The sequence below is a fragment of the Muntiacus reevesi genome, chromosome 18 (assembly GCF_963930625.1).
Source record: "Muntiacus reevesi chromosome 18, mMunRee1.1, whole genome shotgun sequence".
Classification (NCBI taxonomy): Eukaryota; Metazoa; Chordata; class Mammalia; order Artiodactyla; family Cervidae; genus Muntiacus; species Muntiacus reevesi.
Window position 1 is genome coordinate 14,781,207 of NC_089266.1, and position 20,854 is coordinate 14,802,060.

Here is a 20,854-nt window from a genome sequence, read left to right on the forward strand (position 1 = left end):
TGACCTTACAGAGCTGACAGCTAGTAATGGGGACAAATAAGGACATCACCGCTAGGCAAAGTAACAGCAGTGATGGAGACATCAAAGGAGGGTGCTCTGGAGCCTGCGGTCAGAACAGAAAGTGCTCAGACTCTGCCAGAACTCAAGAAGAACTCTTGAAACCTGGACAGAGGTAGGCTCCATGGAGATCTCGGCCCAGTCCTTCTGTACCCTGATCCCTGACTTCTGGGCTCAGATCCTTAATCTAGAGAGAGCCAGTCCCATCTCTTGGCCACCTTCCCGCTTGCTCAACTGCAGCCCTGATGCCTCCTCTGTGGTTTCTGGCTGTGATGTTACTTCCTCTCAAGGTTCCCCTAATTTCCGACAGACATTGATTTTCAGTCTCCCTGGGGGCCCTTGGGGCCTCAGTCCAAACTCAGTAAGTTCCCATACACCGGGTGTGGTCCTCTTGTGTTAGACCCAGGCTGGAAAGAAAGGGGGAAGAGAGGCAGGAGCAGAGGCCTTCCCTTTCTCTTCCTAGGCTTGTCCCTAGAGCGCTCATTCCCCAATGTCCTTCTTAAAGCTCTCCCTCCCCATCCTCCCCTCCTCCACTGAGCCTGGAAAGGTGTTGTTTGCCCTGTGCTCAATCCCCAGGGCAACAGGCCAGGCAGCAGGTGTGTGTGTGTTGAACAAGGCCATCTCTGGAGTGGAGTGGCTGGAGATGAGCTTTGTTTAAATATTAAAGAAGTCAATCATTAATCAAGCCTGGCTGGGTGCCCAGCTACCCACTGTCTGCATTTGGGAGGACCTGGCCTAGGGCAGGGATGGGCCACAGGGCAGTTTGTAAGGCTACTTGCATCTCAGACAGCTGACAGACAGCTTCTGGGGGCTGAATTATGCAGCCCAACACAGTGCCGGCCAGTATACAGAGTTCAGTGCTCATGAACTGAGCACTGATGTACAGGAGTGTCTGGTTTTACTTGCATGCATCTTATAAAGGCACTGAAGCAGTGTCCTGTTTCTAACCATGGCAGATACTCCTTGGGTATTGCAGCCCCTGTCCAGCCCCACAGTAGAGTCTGAAGAAAACATTATGTGAAAAACCAGTTTTGGGGTGAGGGGCTAGTTTACAGGGACACAGCCCTTGGGTAACTAAAACTATGGATCCTGAACCCTAGGAGAAGGAAGCTGGTCTGGAACCCAGGGCAGACACGGAATCATACAGTCACCTGTGCACGTGGCCTCACACACATGAGTTCACAAACGCACAACTGCCCGTGTACCCTGGTCTGCCACGGCTGCACCCAATAGCAGTTGGGTGCTATGCATGCAAGCATTCCCCCCCCACCCCCTCTCCACTTGGCCACCCTCCTCCTGCCCCCAAACCTCACCAGTTGCACTGGTGTCTAGTCCCAGCTCCCCCATTCATCTCGCATCCACGGAGGCTTCCTGTTGTGCTGTGTGAAAATCCGAATGATGAGGCCAATGGAGCAGAGCATCAGGAGGAGGCAGAGGCCCAGCAGCATCCACTGTCTCTTGACAACTTGGTGGGGCTCCATGGCTATGCCCAGGAAGTAGGTTTTGGATGCTGGCTCGATGGCACTGGCGTCCTGTGACCTGGGACCCTGGGACCGGGTGTCCTGTGACCGGGTGTCTTGTGTACTGGTGTCTCGGGTCAGTGAGGTTTTTTCCAGGGTGTACAGCCTGCGGCACAGCAGCAGGACGGCCAGTAACATGACAAAGCTCAGGGCCAGCAACGTCCACTGCCCGGATCTGACCTGGTCGGGGTTCAGCTCCATCCCCAGGAATGCTGCCCTGCCGGTTTCTCTTTCTGTGGAAGACACAGGAAACACATAGAGCAGGTGAAGCTGGGGAGGGTGCCTCATGGTGACCAGAGGGGATCTGACGGGTACAGGCCTTCTCCCCCAGCCTCTGGCACCTGCCTTCCAAAGCTGAGGGCCTTGCCCTGGAAGGAGGGTAGGAAAGAGGAGCAGGAGCAGGAGGAGGAGCAGATGGCACAGGTATGGCCATGTACCCCGTGGAGCCCAGCAGTGGCTCCATGCAGGGTCAAGGGGTAAGATGCCCACCCCGTGCTCAGATCCACCCTGCAGTCTAGCCGGACATGGGCAAGGAAGCCTCCGAGCCAGTGGCTAGGGCATGGGCTGTGGTCTTGGCCGAGGCTGCATCAGGTGCAGACAGGGTCATACTGCAAGGACCTTGATGGGCAAGGGATGAAGGCTGGGCTGTGGTTGGCGCTGGCCCAGGGCAGGCTAGGGTCGGGCCTGGAGCTGGAACAGAGGTGGGACGAGGGTCAGATCATCAAACCTTCAAAGGAACAGCTGAAGTCTGGCCAGCCCAGTATCTCCCCCTGCCGCACGTTCTCAGTGACCAGCCAGTTCAGCAGGGGCTTGAAGTAGGTCATGAGGGCCTTTGTAGACACCTTGGTCTCCCCCGTCATCTTCTCCAGGACCTCCGGCCAGGGCTTGCTCGAGCCCAGCTTCAGGACATCCCTGGGAGGGTAAGTACGGCTGTGAGGCTGTGGGGGGGCATCGCCTGATGCTGCTGGGACCCCTCAGTATGCCCAACCCCACCTTTAGAGGCTGACTTTGTTAGCCAGACTCTCCCAACAGATATTCAGCATAATGGATAAAATCACAAGCTCTGTATGGAAGAGGCCAACACAATACTGTAAAACAATTATCCTCCAGTTAAAAAAAAAGAAAAAGAAATCTCAGACTTTGAAATAATACTAACCTGTGTTTGAATCCTGACTCTGTGACTCAGCTGTGGGACCTTGGGCACGTACTTAACATTTCTGAATCTCAATTTCCATATCCATAAAATGGAGAAAATAATAGTACCTACCTCTTAGGGTGGTTGTGTTGGCCAAATAAACACAATTCTGGGAGCATAATTAGGTAGGCAATAAATGTCTGATTACTATTATTATTATTACTAGTACTACCACCGTGAGAATTATTATCCTGGGTTCAAATAAGCCTAAAGTCATGAAACACTCTTTCCCATGAGGTGCTCAGTGTCAGTAGAGAGACTGCTTTTCAGTCCCTTCCGGTCTCCCAGGGAGTGTTTGCGAGGATTAGCGAGATTGCAAGCGTGGGATGTGTTCTGTGCACTGCCAGCGGCACTGCAGAAATGTCAGCTGTCTCGAGGCTCACCCAGTGCTCTGCGGCAGGGGGTCTAGCCTTAGGCTTGGCCCATGCACTCAGGTAGGGGGACAGCATGCACTGCAGCCGAGGCTCCGGGCTCCTCCACCCCAGCGTCCCCCGCAGAGGCAGCAGGAGGTGTATGTTGATACTTCTCAACCTGCCTCCCCGATCTGACCTGGAGAGAGGTGGGGCTGAGAGGCCCAGAGGCCTAGAGTATGAAATCTAGGCTGTCAAGACTCAGGTTCAAGACCCAGCAGTGCTAGTTATGGGCTCACAGCCACAGACTATCAACTTAACCTCTCTCTCAGCCTCAGCTTCTTCATCAGTAAAACTGGCCCCCATTAATACCTGCATTTCACTGTGGTGAGGATGAAGACACAGAACGGCAGCAAAGAGGGCTTTGTAGCTTGCCAAGTCTTATATGCATTGCTTAATAAACAACTGGGAAAGAATAAGGTGGGGAAACTAAGGGTCAGTAGATCCGTGGCAGAGACCACTGGGGGAAAATGCAGTTAGGATCCTAGAGAAATGGAGGAGAAAAGTCATCAAGATAGAAAGGAGAAAAAAACAATCGAAACCCCATAACTACTTTTAGATAAGAGGATTTTATGAAGTGGCAGGTACTGTGAAAAAGGAAGGACCTGGTGGGGGAAAGTCTCAACCACTGAGAGTCTGCCTACTCAGAAATAGTCCTTCAGGCTGGGTGGGACAAGAGGTTTGACGCGGGCAGCACATGAGACTTGCAAAGTCTGGGCACTCCAGACTGAGCACTGTCTGGAGCCCTCCACTCCAGGGTGGCAGAAGAGGGCCCGTGGATAGGATTAGGTCCTCATGGCATGGTGAGGCAGGGGAATTTGGGAACTTGGACCAAGTCCACTTCTACCTTCCATTCCCAATGGCACCAACCTAGAGGCTGCCCCAGGGCAATCACATTTAGGAAAATGAGTCAAAAGTAGCAAAATCAAGTTTTAAGCTCTATTAGGGAAAAGAGCAGCCAAGAATCTTGCCTTCCCCTTCTCGCCCACAAGCGCTTGCCTGCCCCATCCTTCCACAAAAGGCCTAGAGATAACTGGCAAGACCTTGGCATGCTTTGGTACCAAGTCAGACCCTGGGAGCCTTATATGTCCTGGGTGGAGAGGGGTAGAGAAGTGATGAGAAAGACTGAGGTCAAATGTCTCACCGGTCAAGTGGCATAAAGGCTCAGAGTCAAAAGTGAGTTGATGCTGGGCTTCCCTCATGGCTCGGGGGGTAAAGAATCTGCCTGCCAGTGCAAGAGACACGGGTTTGATCCCTGATCCGGGAAGATCCCTCACGCTGTGGAGCAACTAAGCCTGTGGGTCACAGCTACGGAGCCTGTGCTCTAGGACACAGGAGCCACAACTACTGAGTCCACGTGTCGCAACTTCTGCAGCCCGAGCACCTAGAACCCGGGCTCTGCAATAACAGAAACCATGGCAATGAGAAGTCCTATCACCACAACCAGAGAGTAGCCCCTCGCTCCCCACAACTGGAGAAATAGCCTGAGCAGCAACGAAGACTCAGTACAGCCAAAAGTATAAAATTATTAAAAAAAAAAAAAACTTAAGAGTACTCTTGAAAATATCCAATGAATATTAAAGTGTATTTTTAAAAAAAGAGTTGTATAGAAAACGGAAGTCTGCTATTTCTTGTACTCTTGTGTTGAGGGGCAGAGTTCCCTCCTTGGTTCCCTGGCAAGACCTCCTTACCCTTTCTGCATGTTCACCAAATCCCTTTCCTGCTGCCCCAGCTCCTTTCTTGCCATGTGGTTATTGATTTATCCTGTGGCCCATTGCCCCCTGCTGGACGCAGGGCAGGCCGTTTGGCTTGTGCACAGGTAAATGTTTGCTGAATGAATAAATGATGGGCAGCCAGATACATGAACGCAGGGAGCCGAGAGGCCCCTTCTGTTCCACACATTCTGAGAAGCTCAAACCTGGGCAGTTGGCTAGGATAAATCCCAGGAGTATGAAAAGATGAAAAAGCAAATAGACTAGGGAGACAAGAAGGCATGTCAGGTGCAGTCCTCCTGGGAGCTAAGGCAAGGATCAGTCTTGCAACTCTGTCTGGCCTCATGGATACTGACAAGCTGCATGGTAGAATCACGAACGTGCTCATTACCTTTACAAAGGATGCTAAATTATTGTGGATAATTATTAGGATACTAAAGAGTGGCTTTGTTCATCCTCTGGGGAACCAGGAATAAAACTCAACATGACCTTGACCGATTATGGTAATGGACCTACTGAAATCGGTTGAAATGCAATGAGAAAAAGATTACGTCAGTGGGGCGGGCTCCATATCCCAGAGACTGGAGTGCTGACCTTGGGACCAGAGGACCCTGGTCTAGCTTCACCAGAACAGCATCCTTTATAACTGATGGAAGCAACAGGGTGGAAGATATGTGTTCTGGAGTCACCTTGGGCCTCAAAGCATGATTCTGCCACTTCCTAGATCAGCAACATGCAATTATACATCTCTGAGCTTCAGTTTCATCATTTATGAAACATGGATAATAAAATCCACTTTGCAAGTTATGAATTGCTAACGTGAACACTGTAAGAGCGCTTGTTAGAGAGCCAGCCTGTGGCAGTAAAGGCTTCCAGCCCAGGTCAGCCTCTCACCCCACTCCAGGTTTCCTTCCGGGCCAGAAACCTGCGCTACAGAGGCAGGGATGGAAAGGATGGACTAGACACCAAGCGCGGGGAAAAAAGACTGTGGGTAGGGGGTCAAAGTAGACCACAAGCTGATCCGAGTTGGCCAAGAGGTTGGTGCAAAAGCAACCTGGATCAGCCTGGGAACTGGGTTCAGGCACCTCGGAGAAAAGACAGGCAAAGCAGAGTGCACCCCAGGATGCATCAAGTGCTGCTGAGAAGCTAGGCAGGCACCTTGCAAGGGAAGAATAAGGGGATTCAGATGGAAGATGGAGGCAGAGGTGAGACCCCAACACCGGCTTCCCATCTGGGACAGTCGATTTATTGACAATGTGAGCAAGTGCGTGCATGTGTACGTGTGTGTGTGCATGTTAGCAGGAGGGGTTAAACTGTCTCTCTGACCACAGGGGCTGCATAAGAGGAAATGGGCTTTGATTAACATAGGAGAGACTGTAGTCAGACAGAGGGAAAAACTTCCACTAGAACATAAGCTCTGTGCTTATAGGGTGGAGCCAGGTGAGGAGAGAGGCCTGGGGCAGGCTTCCAGCAAGGTGGGGAAGGACAAGGGAAGGGGGAGGACACTCACTCCAGGAGCTTCCCAGCCTCCTTGGAGTTATAGATGTTACAGCGGTGCAGTGGCCCCATGTGGCCCGAGGCCTTGCAGAGTGCTTCATGGAACTGGAATTGGAGCACGAGGCTGAGAAAGTACCTGGGGAGGGAAGGCGAGGCCGGCTGGGGGTGTGGCAGGGGTGGGCTCGGGTCAGCGGGTCACTGTCAGGTAGGCTGGCCCTGGGATACTGCAGGGTCTCTCCTTCCTAACCTTCCTTCTGGACTCACGCGCCCCCACCCCACTCCTGCTCACCTCTCGGGACAGCAGACATGCTTTCCCATCACGCTGCCCTCCGCAGGGGAGCTGATGTGAAAACTCAGTTTGCTCAGGACAAGGCCCTCAGGAGGTTGTGCCGTCCGACGGGAGGAGGTGGGAGGTGTGCAGGGGGAGGACATTTGGGTCTGGGGCCTTCCTGAAAATCCTCCGCCTGGGTCCTGTGTCCCCCAACCCCCAGCCCCCCGGCCAGTTCTGCTGGAGTGGCCCAGACCTTACCGTATGTAGGGCAAGCTGGCAGAGATGTGGAACTTGGCGCCTGGATCAAAGTCCTCCTCTGTCCGAGGGATGGGAGGGCACAGGCCCTGGTACTTCAACCTGGGGGGTGGTGGTGTTAATCCAGGGCTTGAAAGTGCCACCTGGTAAGATTTCCAGAGCCCTTTTCCTTCTGAAGCATTTGCACAGCTATCACAGCGACTTGGCATGAGGAGGACACTTAATGCATTTTATTGATTAAATAAATGAGTTGAAAACACATGGGATTGGGAATCAGAGAATTAAACAATTACAGGAGTTAACATCGAGCATGTCCTCTCTGCAGGAACCGTGCCGAGTTCTCCATACTGGCTCCCTCAACACTATCCTGGCTCTGGGGATGGGAGGGAATGGGCTAGGCAGGGTCCCTGCTTTCATCCTAATGATGGGGGATGGCCATGGACCCACCAACCAAGTGGTTTCATCTGGTAAGAAGTGCTGAGAAGAAAACACAGCACCATCCCTGTGGTATGGAGGAAAACCGAAGCGTAGAGATCAGGGAGATGAGGGAGGGGGCGACCTCCCTCAGTCCAGATGGCTGGTGGGGGTGCCCTTGGAGGGGACACAAGGTCAAGGCTCTGCCAATCCCCCCAGTGAGGTCCGGTCCTGAATTCGGGGTGGGAGTCGGAAGGTGAGAGGACAAAGGGAGGGGCAGCCCGCTCTGCCATCCCTGGGTGGTAGTGTAACCGCAGGCTGGTCACCTCTTCTTCCTCTGGGAGTGGCCATGGGTCATTGTAAAGGTTCAAGTCAGCCTAAGGGCTTGATGCAGAACTGGTGGGCCCTTCGGGAGCACCTGTGGCCGGCAGACCTGAAGTGGTCGGTCTGAGGCCTGGTGGAGAAGGGAAGCCTTGCCCATGGGCAATTATTATCCAATCTAACAGCCAGGGGTCGGTGATGGGACGGACACGGGTGCCCCTCACTCAAGACTGATGCTGCCTGACTGCTGGGGGGCTCCTTCACTGCCAATCCTGCCCACAGACAGACCTGGGGACACACAGTCAGAGACAGGTGTGTGTGTGTGTGTGTGTGTGTGTCTGTGTGTGTGTCGGGATAATAGGAAAGGGGGCAGTGGGCTTGCCCTTGTCATATAAGGACTCTCCACCAGAAGGAAAGAGTTCAGACCCCAAACACCCGCTCTGCTGACCCCAATGGGAGACAGAAAAGGGAGGGGAGGAGCAGGACGGCCTGCCTGGTGGTCAGCATCCTGTTCTTGGAGGGCCCAAGTGCGGCCACCGTGCGAACTTGCTGGCCTCCAGGGATCCCCCGAGGGGCTATAAGCCTGCTGAGTGCTGGTGCCAGATTCGACACAATCCCCCAAGACTCACGCTCCGGCCCTACCCACTTCAGCAGGAACCCTTTTGTCTGGGGACAACAGCCAGCCAGTGCCACCCCAGGGCTTTCCCGTGGCCGCAGATTAGCAGCGTCACACACCCAGCTCTGCCCCCGGAGGCGAGACGGTGGTGCCCTTCGGGAGCAGGCGGTCCCCTTGAGGCTGCCCCAAAAGCCCACCCTAGTCCAGACATGGCTAGAGGGGCCCGAATGGCGGTCCTCCCCACCTGAGGTTCCACCACTCCTGGTTGTACATGTTCTTCTCGATGGTGCCATCAAAGACCTTCCAGCGAAACAGGTCCATCAGGTAGGCGAAGGGGATGAAGGCGATCTTCTCCAGGGCAACGCTCATCAGGAAATTGACCTCCTCCTCTGGAGAAAGCGGAGGGGGGGCAGTCAGGAGGCGGCGCTGGTCCCGCCTCCCCTAGGCCTTGCCCGGGGGGCCCCAGGCCCGGGATCCTCCTGGTCCCCATCACCTTTATCCTGGTGCTGTTGGCTGAGCAGGCCTCTGTTGAGCAGGTGCTTGTGGGAGGAGGCTGAGAGGGTGACCACCGACCCCACGGCCTCCTCGAAGGCTGGGTTGGCGCCTGCGCGGAAAATCACCGAGAGGTTCTTGTATTGCAGGAAGTACTGGATGTGGCCCATCTGGTGGAAGATGGACAGCAGGTCTTCTATGGTCACTTCGGTGCACTTCTTTATCCTAGGGTTAAAGGGCAGGGGTCAAGGAGCATGGGGATGCCCTGGGAGAAGAAATTTCCCTGTTCAGGCTCCGTTAAAGGGACGGGGTGGTCGGGCTGGAGACCAGCAGGGCCTCGTGCCCTTGGTACTCCAGGTGCCACATCCGAGCAGTGGCCAGGCCCTTGGCGTTCACACTCATTTCCCCCAGGTGGCCAGCTCACCGCCCCCAAGCCCCGGCCGCCACCCCGCTGAGACAGGCAGGCTGGTGGAGAGCAGGAGCAGAGGCAGGGGCCAGTGCCAGCCGCAGGGGCACACCTGAAGTCCTGCCCATTGTAGAAGTCCCAGGCAGACGCGTGGCACTCCACCTCCCGCCCGTCGGTCGGCCTCTCCATCATGGAGTTTGTCCAGAACTCGGGCGGGGTGGAAAGCATCCCCATGGAGGTGAAGAACTTTTCAGCCTCTTGGAACATTTTCTCAGGCTTCCAGTGCTGTGGGGAAGAGGAAGCGTGTGGGGCCCCGCCCAGGGGACTGGGGGTTGGGGCAGGGCAGACAGGGGCCCGAGCGCTGACCTGGCCTTGCATGATCTTCGTGATGTCCTCGGGGGGCTTCTCCGGGAAGGGCAGGGCCAGGTCTAAGATGTTGACCCAGGACTGAGCCCACATGTTCCCTGGAAGAGGAGGGGAAGGGTTAAGAGGAGGTAGGAGACCGTCTCTCCCCACCGACTGAGCGCCTGCTCGGGAGGCCTACTCCACCTGCCCGCCTCTGCAGCCAGCTGGGGCTTTACCCAGGACGTGGGCAGGAATGGGCCCCCGCAGGTCGATGAGCTCGGGCCCGTAGAAGCGGTAGAGGGCCCGGCGCACGTAGGCGTGCAGGTTCAGGTAGAGTGGCTGCAGCTCCTGGAACAGCTGCTCCAGGTCTTCCTGTAGTGAGTCGGACTCGTACTTGGACCGCCACAAGGCCCCCATGTCTTGGTAACCTAGGACAGGGGAGGGGGCTCAGGGGTGACCCCCACCCACCCTTCAGCCTGGCCTGGCTGGCAGGAGACCCAGGCACCTGCTAGGGAAGCCAACTGACCTCCTAGATTCTAGAGGTCTTTATCTGCCAAACAGGAAAGACACCCCGCAAGGTCACCATCCGTATAGGATGAGAGTGGGATGGAAAGGCACTCCTGAGCATCCTCCGGGCCTGGGCGGACAGGGTCTGCTCCTCTCTCACCACCTGGAGCCCCACCCACCCACGCTGCCTTTCTTCAGATCCTCCCGAGGACTTCTTGTTGCCCGGCTTGCTCCATCTTTCAGGCCTTGGATGAATGTCATCGAGGCCCTCCCCGCCCACCTGGCTGAAACAGGGTCCCTTCTTCTCTCTCTGCAGCCCCATCCTTCTCAGCACGTATCCTGGGTGGTGACTGGAAATGAGCGTCTGTCTCCCAGAGGCCTGTAAGCCCGGGGAGGGTGGGCACCTTCCCCGTCTCTCCACCTGTGCATCCTCAGACCCTCCCCAGCAGTGGCACACCCCAGTCGTAGTGATCAGTTGCTGTTTGTGGATCCACATGACGAGTGACCCACCTCTGGGATCCCCAGCAGCAGGGTTCAGGGCTCAGGGTTCCTGCCTCCAGATCCTACCAAGACTCAGCTGCACCCTTCCCAGGACTGCCTGGAGCCCCATGCAAGACGAAGTCTGCCCAGCTGGATGGGCTGGCAGGTGCGGGGCGAGGGGCCTCACCATTGAGCTTCGCAGCCTTGTTGCTGAGCTGCACATAGCGCTCAAAGGTCATGCGGAGCTGGCGACCCACGGCATCCCGCCAGCCCTGCCAGGCCCACAGCAGCTCCTTCTGGTCTCGGGAGGTGGCCATGACTTCTTCGAGGTCTGTACCCAGAAAAGGAGCCGAGGTGGGACCTCACTCCAGCCGGCCTTCTGCCCTCTCCCGCCGTGGGCAGCCCCTCCCCAAGCGCAGCTGGGGCTGGGAGGAAGGTGGGAATCCGGAGGCTCCTGGAACGGGCTGTGCTGAGACTCTGGGGTAGGTGGGGGTGGGCTCGGGTGCTCACCAGGCTCCAGGGGCAGGCAGGGCCCCTCATTCAGGCAGACCTGGGCCATGCTGTATGCGGTCTCCATGTAGGCCAGAATCTGGTTGTACTGGGGGGACAGGTGTCACCCAGGGCAGGCCTGCAGCCATGCGCCCACCCCCAGCGCTAGTCCCACCAGCTGGGAGAGGCAGGCCTGGCCAAGGCATGGTCCCATCTTCGCACTGGCCTCTGCTCACCTCCCCCACCCACCCAGAGAAAGCTCTGGCCCTGCCTCCCCCAACCTCCTTCCAGCCCCAGGCGGCTCCCCACCCGGCGGCCTGCCCACCCCTGGGGTGGGGAGCATATGCCTGGAGACCTGGGGGCTCGTCCATCACCTCCCGGAGCTCCTCCTTGGGCAGGGCCGCCTTGTCTACGTTCAGCAGCTTACTCAGCATGCGCTTCACGTCCGGGTCCTGGAAGTTGGCGATCTTAAACAGGCGGGCCCGCATGCCAAAGTACAGCGTGTGCTGGGACTTTTCCACGTCCTTGTACAACTGGAAGGACGATCACCATGTTTGTCGTGCGAGGGTGAAGGAGAGGGTGAGGGTGTCACATTGAACTCCAGGGCCCAGCCCCACAGCCTGCTTCCAAAGCCCCTTTAAAGGGTCTGGAATCATTTAAACTTTGCTAAGAGCGAGAAGGGAGGGAACCTGGCCCCTAAAAGCAAGCAGGTGATATTTACAAGAGGAAAGCTAGAGGTTCTAGCCCAGAGAGCTTTCAGGGCTCCAGGAGGCCTGGAGCCTGACATCTGTTCCAACATGTGCTTTGGGGCTTCCCTCTCTCATCCAGCTCTGGAAGAGGGGCAAAAGGTGTGACTCCTTGCCCCCCAGCATCCCTGCACCATGACCCCTGAGAAGAACAAGGGGAGAAGGGGCAGGGGTGGAAGTGGTACCACACCATCTCCTCTTGATTTTTCTTGGTGATGTTGGTGACATAGTTCCAGGCGGCCTCCATGAACTGGTTCCACACAACCTGGGCTGTTTGCTCGTAAAACTGCAGGAAGGCCTTTGCCATAGTCTCATTGTAGAGCTGGTCTGCAGAGAAGGAGATGGGCATCAATTGTCCTGGGAGGGGCCTGCCCCTGCCTGGTCCCCTGGTCTGATCCCATGTTCCCTCGGGTCCCAGCCCCACCTGAGTCCCGGTCACCCTGAGCCATGGCACAACAGAAGAGCACAAATAGGGAAGGTCCAGGGCAAGTCCATCTTGATCCCATGACCAAGAGAACAGCAGCGCTGGAGGAGGCTGTGGCCCAATCACGGTCCAGCTCCATATTGTGACATCAGGGGCTAAAGGGTCAGCCGTGGAATGTCAGCCGTGACATCAGGGGCTAAAGGGTCGGCCTTTCCCCACCTAACTTCTGGCCCAACCGTCCCCATTTTACAGGTGAGGAGACTGAGGTCTAGAAAGCTCTAGCCGTACTACCTGGTTCACACCAGGTCAGTGGCAGAGCCAGAAGGACAACCAGGGCTCTTAATGTCTAGACCAGAGCTTGTCCCACCCGACTTGGTCACTTCTCCCTGGCATTGGAGCCACCCTTGATCTTGACCAGGGATTGATGAACCCCCTCCCTCCACAGGCTGGCGTTACTTCTGAGCCAGTGAGTGGGAGGATGGATGAATGGATAGACGGAAGGAAAAGACCTCTCTGGGCCTCTGGGTTCTGGAAGCACAGTTGTCTTTCCATGTTCTTCTGACTTGACCACCTATGTTCACATTTTTTGACCTTTTTGTCTCTTGAGGGATGTATGGTTGACCCTGGGCTACTCCTCTTTCACTGTCCTTACACCTATTTCTCAAGGGAGAGCCCTATACCATGAGTTTGCTGTCAGGAGGCACAAAAGGTAAAGGGCCATCTATCAGGATTAAAAAAAAAGTAATTTTTGGTTGCTTGGTTATTATTTGGTTACTATTATCTTCATGCTATACATGTCACCCTCTGGATTTACTTATCTTGCAACAAGAAGTTTATAATTTTTGACTGCCTTCACCCATTTCATCCACCCACCCTTGCCTCTGGCATTCACCATCTCTGTATCTATGAGTTCAATTTTGTTTTGTTTAGTTTGGGGGTGTTTTTAGGTTTTTTATTGTTGTTGCTGTTGTGTGTGCTCAGCTGCTCAGTCATGTCTGACTCGTTGCGACCCTATAGACTGCAGCCCCTCAGGCTCCTCTGTCCATGGGATTTACCTGGCAAGAATACTGGAGTGGGTTGCCATTTCCTCCTCCAAACGATCTTCCTGACTCAGGGATTGAACTCACATCTCCTGTGTCTCCTTCATTGCAGGCAGATTCTTTACTGCTGAGCCACAGGGCAGGCTTTTGTATTTTAGATTCTGCATATAAATGAGATCATACAGTATTTGCTATTCTCTGTCTGACGTATTTCACTTAGCATAATGCTCTGAAGTTCCATCCATGTTGTTGCAAATGGCAAGCATGCCTTCTTTTACATGGCTGAATAGTATTCCTGTGCATGCACATGCACGTGTGTGTGTGTGTGTGTGTGTGTTACATTTTTAATTTCCATCAGTGGACACTTAGACTGTTTCCATATCTCAGCTATTGTAAATAATGCTGCAATGAACCTGGGGGTGCAGATATCAAGACAGTAATTTCATTTTCTTTGGATACATACCCAGGAGTGGAATAGCTCTATCATATGGTAGTTCTTCAGGCACTCTATCACATCTAATTCCTTGAATCTATTTGTCACTTCCACTGTATAATCGTAAGGGATTTGATTTAGGTTATACCTGAATGGTCTAGTGGTTTCCCCTACTTTCTTTAAGTCTGAATTTTACAATAAGGAGTTCATGATCTGAACCACAGTCAGCTCCCAGTGTTGTTTTTGCTGACTATACAGAACTTCTCTATCTTTGGCTGCAGAGACTATAATCAATCTGATTTCAGTATTGACCATCTGGTGATGTCCATGTGTAGAGTCTTCTCTTGTGTTGTTGGAAGAGGCTGTTTGCTATGACCAGTGTGTTCTCCTAGCAAAACTATATTAGCCTTTGCCCTGCTTCATTCTGTACTCCAAGGCCAAATTTGCCTGTTACTCCAGGTGTTTCTTGACTCCCTACTTTTGCATTCCAGTCACCTATAAGGAAAAGGACATCTTTTTTTGGGTATTAGTTCTAGAAGGTCTTGTAAGTCTTCATAGAACCATTCAACATCAGCTTCTTCAACATGTAGTCAGGGCATAGACTTGGATTACTATGATATTGAATGGTTTGCCTTGGGAACGAACAGAGACCATTCTTTCATTTTTGAGACTGCATCCAAGTACTGCATTTTGGACTCTTCTGTTGACTATGATGGCTACTCTATTTCTTCTAAGGGATTCTTGCCCACAGTAGTAGAACCATGAACTTCCAGATGTTCAAGCTGGATTTAGAAAAGGCAGAGGGCGCTCGCTTAGGCAGCACATATACTAAAATTGGAACGATACAGAGAAGATTAGCATGGCCCCTGCGCAAAGATGACACGCAAATTCGTGAAGCGTTCCATATTTTTGATATTTTAAAGAGACAATAAAAACTCTTGATTTGGAAAAAAAAAGAAAGAAAGAAAAGGCAGAGGAACCAGAGATCAAATTGCCAACATCCGTTTGATCATCGAAAAAGCAAGAGAGTTCTATAAAAATATCTACTTCTGCTTCATTAACTATGCTAAAGCCTTTGACTGTGTGGACCACAACAAACTGGGAAACTCTTAAAGAGATGGGAATACCAGACCACTTGACCTGACTCTTGAGAAATCTGTATGCAGGTCAGGAAGCAACCATTAGAACTGGTCATAGAAAAATAGACTGGTTCCAAATAGGGAAAGGAGTATGTCAAGGCTGTATATTGTCACCCTACTTATTTAACTTATATGCAGAGTACATCATGAGACATGCTGGGCTGGATGAAGCACAAACTGGAATCAAGTTTGCCAGGAGAAATATCAATAACCTCAGATATGCAGATGATACCACTCATGACAGAAAGCAAAGAAGAACTAAAAGAGCCTCTTGAAAGTGAAAGAGGAGAGTGAAAAAGTTGGCTTAAAACTCAACATTCAGAAAACTGAGATCATGGCATCTGGTTCCATCAACTTCATGGCAAATAGATGGGAAAACAGTGGAAACAGTGACAGACTATTTTCGGGGGCTCCAAAATCACTGCAGATGGTGGCCACAGCCATGAAATTAAAAGACACTTGCTCTTTAGAAGAAAAGTTATGACCAACCTAGACAGCATATGAAAAAGCAGAGACATCATTTGCCAACAAAGGTCTATCTAGTCAAAGGTTTTTCCAGTAGTCATGTATGGATGTGAGAGTTGGACGATAAAGCTGAGCACCAAAGAACTGATGCTTTTGAACTGTGGTGTTGGAGAACACTCTTGAGAGTCCCTTGGACTGCAAGGAGATCAAACCAGTCCATTCTAAAGGAAATCAGTCCTGAATATTCATTGGAAGGACTGATGTTGAAGCTGAAACTCCAATACTTTGGTCACCTGATGTGAAGAACTGACTCATTGGAAAAGATCCTGATGCTGGGAAAGACTGAAGGTGGGAGGAGAAGGGAACGACAGAGGATAAGATGGTTGGATGGCTCACCAACTCAATGGATGTGAGTTTGAGTAAACTCCAGGAGTTGGCGATGGACAGGGGGTCCTGGCATGCTGCAGTCCATGGGGTCGCAAAGAGTTGGACATGACTGAACTGAACTGAACTGAGCAACTGAACTGAACTGAATTGAACTGATGGTAGTCTATTTTTAATTTTTTTTGAAAAACCTCCATGCTGTTTTCCAAGAAGCTGCACCAATTTACATTTCCACCAACAGTGCACAAGGGTTCCCTTTTCTTCATATCCTTGCTCTCACTTAATAGCGCTTGTCTTTTTGATAACAGCCATTCTAAGAGGTGGAGGTGATGTCTCATTGGGGTTTTGATTTGCATTCCCCTGATGACTAGTGATGTGTAACTTTTCATGTACTTCTTGGCCATCAGTAAATCTTCTTTGAAAAAACGTCTATTCAGATCCTTGCCCATTTTTAAACCAATTTTTTTCTGTTGTTGTTTGGACTCCTATGAATTCTTCATGTATGTTGAATATTTAACCCTTTATCAGATAGTATATGATTTGTAAATATTTTCTCTGAGTCTGGGAGTTGCCATTTCATTTTGTTGATGGCTTCTTTTGCTGTGCATAAGCTTTTAGTGTAATGTAGACCCATTTGCTGAGTTTTGCTTTTGTTGCCTTTGATTCTAGTGTCAAATTAAAAAAAAAATCTTGGCTAGGAATGGTGTCTAGGGGCTTACTCCCTGTATTTTCTTCTAGGATTTTTATGGTTCCAGGCCTTACTTTGAAGCCTTTAATCCACTTTGATTTTTGTCTATGGCATATGACAGGGGTCCAGTTTCATTCTTTTGCATGTGGCCATCCAGTTTTCTCAACACCATTTATTGAAGACACTATCCTTACCTCATTGGATATTCTTGACTTTTCTGTCATAAATATATTGACCATATACATGTGGGATCATTTCTGGGCTTTCTATTCTGTCCCATTGATCTATGTGTCTGTTTTTATGTCAGTACCAAACTGTTGTGATTACTGTAGCTTTGTAATAAAGTTTGAAATCAGGAAGTGTGATGTCTCCAACTTAGTTCTTCTTTCTCAAGATTGCTTTGGCTATTTGTGGTCAAATATAGTATTTTTAAAAATGCAAAATACAGAGCTGAGATGGAAAGCAAGAAAAGCAACTATTCAGATGCCTGGGAGAGAAGGAGGGCTCATGCAGCAGTGAGTGGGAACCCATGTGAGCAATCAAAGTGCATCCATGCCCAAAGGGCTGCAGCATCAGCGCCTACCTGAGAACAGTCAGCCACAGTGGGAGTAATGCCTCCATCAAGGGAGCCAGTGGATGGCTTCTTTTCTAAAAGGACCCTGCAAGAAACAACCATGAAACCAACCCTGAGGACACCTTCACAACCTGGTGTGCACATGGGAAGGGTTTCCCTGTGGAAGGCTGTTCCAGTGAAGATGGCTCATAGGTCAAGAATACCATGTGCAAAAGGAAATCCAACGCAGTTAGTGTTAGCAATGACCACCACCACTAAGCACTGTCAGGGGCTAGGGACTTTTGAGGGGTTTGGGGATATGAATCCTCACAATAAACTACGAGGCATGTACTGTGATCAATACACCCAGTTTATAGACGAGGAAAAGGAGGGACAGAGAGGTTGGGAAGCTTGATCATAGTCACACAGCTGGCAAACAGTGGAGGTGGGACTCAAATCCACAAAGCTTGGCTCCAGAGTCTGTGCTAAACTTCAGACACAGGCATGGATTAGACCACAACCAAGGAAGGACAGACATTAGGGAAATCTGAAAGGGACTTAAAATACTAGGCTTCACACCATCTGCAAAAATAAACTCAAAATGGAATACAGACCTAAACATAAGAACTCAGACTGTAAAACTCGTTGAAGAAATCATAGCAAAAAAGCTTCATGACATTGGATTTGGCAATGATTTCTTGGATATGATACCAAAAGCATAGGCAACAAAAGAAAAAACAGACAGACAAGCTGGACCTCATTAAAATTAAGAGTTTTTGCACATCAAAGGACACTAACAACAGAGTAAAAAGGCAAGCAACAGAAATGGAGAAAATATTTGCAAATCCTAGATCTGATAAGCGACTAATAGCCAGAATATATAAAGAGCTCCCCAAACTCAACAGTGAAGAAACAAACAAGCTAATTCAAGGATGGGCAAAGGACTTCACTAGATATCCTTCTAAAGATGATCTCTAAATGGATCATAAATACTTGAGAAGATGTCCAATATCACTAATCATTAGGGAAATACAAATCAAAATCTGAGATACCACTAGGATGACTGTTACCAAAAAAATGCAAAAAACAAAACATAGAAAACGTCAAGTGATGGCCAACACAGGCAGAAATTGGAACACTTATGCTGGTGGGTCTAAAATGGTGCAGCCACTGTGGAAAAGAGTATAGAATTACTTTGTGATCCAGGAATTTCAATTTGGGATGTGTACCCAAGAGAAGCGGACTCGAATAGACATGGTGATGGCTGCACAACAATTGAATATACTCAATGCCACTGAACTATATACTTCAAAACGGTTAAAATGGGGACTTCCCTGGCAGTCCAGTGGTTAAGACTCTGTGCTTCCAATGCAGGGGGTATGTGTTCGATCCCTGGGTGGGGAACTAAGATCCCACATGCTGTGTCATGGCCAAAAATAAAAAAGTTAAATGGTAAATGCTATGAATTTATTGTATATATTACAACAATTGTATGTATATATTACAACAATTAAAAAAAAAGCAGGTCTTTCTTTAAAAGTATGAGAGAAGGAACAGGATCTGTGTAGTAAGAATAGACTTCTGTGAAGACACTGGAGGTCTAAAACTAATAGAAGTGCGAAAATAAAAAGTATGGTTACTAAATTGGAAAAGTAGTCATCTCAACACACAGGCTAAGATATAGCCAGGGAAATCGCTTGGAGCACAGGACAGAGAGAGATGAGAAATACGAGCGGGAATGAGGAAACATAGAGGACAAAGTAGGAAGCTCCCAGCAGGGTCTGGCAGGAGTCCCGGAGAGGAGACTGAAAAGGATGAGATGACAGCTGAATGTCTCCAGAACTGAAGGAAGCCCAGTCCCAGAGATGAACTAGCCCACTGCACTCCCAGGGGGAGGACATCCCAGGAGACAGGAAAGAATCGTGAAGAATGTCTATCCGGCTCGCAGTGAGTCGCTCCCGGCGGTTTTCTCCATCTCTCCAGGGAGGGGCTGGTCTAACCTTGCCCTTCCAGCTCTCTCAGTCTGCGACTTGAGGGGATGCTTGAAGTGGGAGGCACATATGAAGCGATCTTTATCAGGAGATGATGATCAGGAAACTAGGCACCAGGAATTTCTACATTATCTCATCTGACCAATTGCAGCGATCATGAGAGGGTTCCTAAGAACCATCACAGGAACCATCTCACAGGCATAAAATTGGAGGCTCCAAAAATGAAAGCAAGTTGCTCAAGGTCAAGTTCAGGGGTAGGATTTGACTTAGGCCTAATCCAAAGTCAGTGGACTCCCTATAGAGCCAGAGTGGGCCACGTGAGGCAGAGGGCAGAGATTGGACAAACCGTCATCACTTCTGGCCCCCGTGGGTCAGCGCTGCTCCCTGACGGGCAGCCTTGGGCGGGGTTCAGCTCTCAGGTCACCAGGAGAAAATGCCAGGATGGCCCCCTTCCCGCTGTCACCACCTCCTCAGCTATCCTCAGGCAGGCATGGCCTCGCCTTGATCATCCGAGGCGGCAGAAACAGGAGTCTAAACGTTCTTAATATTTCAAAAGCCCTCCTGGATAAGGCTGTTAAGTCTTTGCAGCTCAGACCTTTGAATGCTGCCCACAGGCTCTGACAGACAGCAGGAACCCCTGCAGCTTATAAAGATAGGAAGGGGGTCATGTGACAATGACCTCTGTCTGACAAAACAAACATCAGGCTGGGGAGGGGGGGTCATTAAAGAAGTCTTCGGTGGTAGAAGGCTTGGAACTATTTAGAGGCTATGTTTATAAATTCCACTGTCTCAAGTAATCATAAACTTCCACCCTCTTGCAAATCCGGAATACCTCAACTCCACATCCTGACCCATGGAATAGGCCTGCATGATTGTGTCTATGTGCCACACACACACACAAATACACACAATCACAAACACACAATCACAGGCACATAAACACAGACACACACACACAATCACAGACACAGGTACACACATGATCACACAGACACGCATACTAACAGAGACACACGAACACACACAGATACACACACACACACACACACACACACACACACACTGACACAATAGCAGCTGGAGAATGGCAGGGTGTAGAAGCCTTGGAACTAAAGGATACTAGCGGGACAGATACTAGGGTTGGGCCAAGTCTTATCTGCAAAGCCAAGAAGAGGCACAGGGCCAAGGGTCCTCCCAGGGGGGCCAGGCTTTGGCCAGGTTCTAGGTTTGGCATTTAAATATTAAGAAAAAGACAGTCTACTCACGCTAACTGGAAAAAGGTTACACAGCTGTAAATACAGTGTGATCAGATTTAAAATATGTGTTGAGAAAAACAGGCTGGCAATATGTATACCAAATGTCAACAGTGCTTATCTTTTGGTGTTGATATAAACGGCTTTTCTTTACACATTTCTGTATTTTTTAGCTTTTCCACGATAAACATCTAGATAAAAGATTTTAAAAATGTCCCTCAAAATGATACTCCCTCAATACCAGGCTGGCCTCTGAGGAAGGCTCGGGGTGAGGGTGTGTGCTGGGGGCAGGGGCAGGGGTGGTCCCCGCAGTCAGTCGCTGCGTGGGCACCCGCTTCTGCCCAGCTGGGGCTAAGGGTCCTGACCCTGGGCTCCACGGGCAGTACTCCGGTGGCTCTGAGCACGAGTGCGAGTGGACACGGAGCTGGGGCAGGCACGGGCCAGTTCTGTACCCTCAGCCGGCAAGGCGCTCCCCCCTGGGGAACTAGAAGCCAGCCAGGAGCCTTCCGTCCAGGGGCCTGGACCATTTATGGGAATAGCTGGGGCAGGGCTCCAGCAACCCAGAATGTCTGCTCCCCCTTTGCCGCCCAGGGCCCTTCTGGGCCAGTGCCCAGGCCTGGCCAGGCCTGCCTGCCACAGCAGGATGGGGGCCAGCTGCCCGGGCTGGACGGAGGACTGGCCTGGGCGCTGGGCGGTGCTGGGCCCAGAGCTCGGGGGCGTTTTCCAGCCTCTTCTTGGAAAAAGATGAAGA

General features: G+C 51.3%; 1 protein-coding gene and 1 non-coding gene across 2 annotated transcripts; one reads left to right on the forward strand and one right to left on the reverse strand.

Annotated features, from left to right (window-relative positions):
- Window positions 1–1,385: 1,385 nt before the first annotated feature.
- Window positions 1,386–20,630, reverse strand: LOC136150106 (angiotensin-converting enzyme-like protein Ace3). The gene is made up of 15 exons (XM_065910878.1): window positions 20,345–20,630; window positions 11,924–12,060; window positions 11,362–11,520; window positions 11,009–11,096; window positions 10,686–10,829; window positions 9,748–9,939; window positions 9,533–9,630; window positions 9,279–9,451; window positions 8,762–8,985; window positions 8,513–8,657; window positions 6,921–7,019; window positions 6,405–6,527; window positions 2,305–2,489; window positions 1,628–1,810; window positions 1,386–1,567 (listed from the first exon to the last, which is right to left on the reverse strand). The coding sequence occupies exons 1-15, from the start codon at window positions 20,628–20,630 to the stop codon at window positions 1,386–1,388; spliced, it is 2,418 nt and encodes an 805-aa protein (XP_065766950.1).
- LOC136150359 (U6 spliceosomal RNA) lies at window positions 14,435–14,541 on the forward strand. The gene has a single exon (XR_010659794.1). It is a non-coding gene; the product is annotated as a U6 spliceosomal RNA (small nuclear RNA).
- Window positions 20,631–20,854: the final 224 nt, after the last annotated feature.

Coding starts and splice junctions, on each gene's coding strand:
- LOC136150106 (XM_065910878.1), bottom strand. CDS start 20,630: ATGGTCCAGGCCCCTGGACGGAAGGCTCCTGGCTGGCTTCTAGTTCCC. Junction 9,940..10,685: donor CAAGGCTGCGAAGCTCAATG/GTGAGGCCCCTC, acceptor CCCCTGTCCTAG/GTTACCAAGACATGGGGGCC. Junction 9,452..9,532: donor CGAAGATCATGCAAGGCCAG/GTCAGCGCTCGG, acceptor TCTTCCCCACAG/CACTGGAAGCCTGAGAAAAT.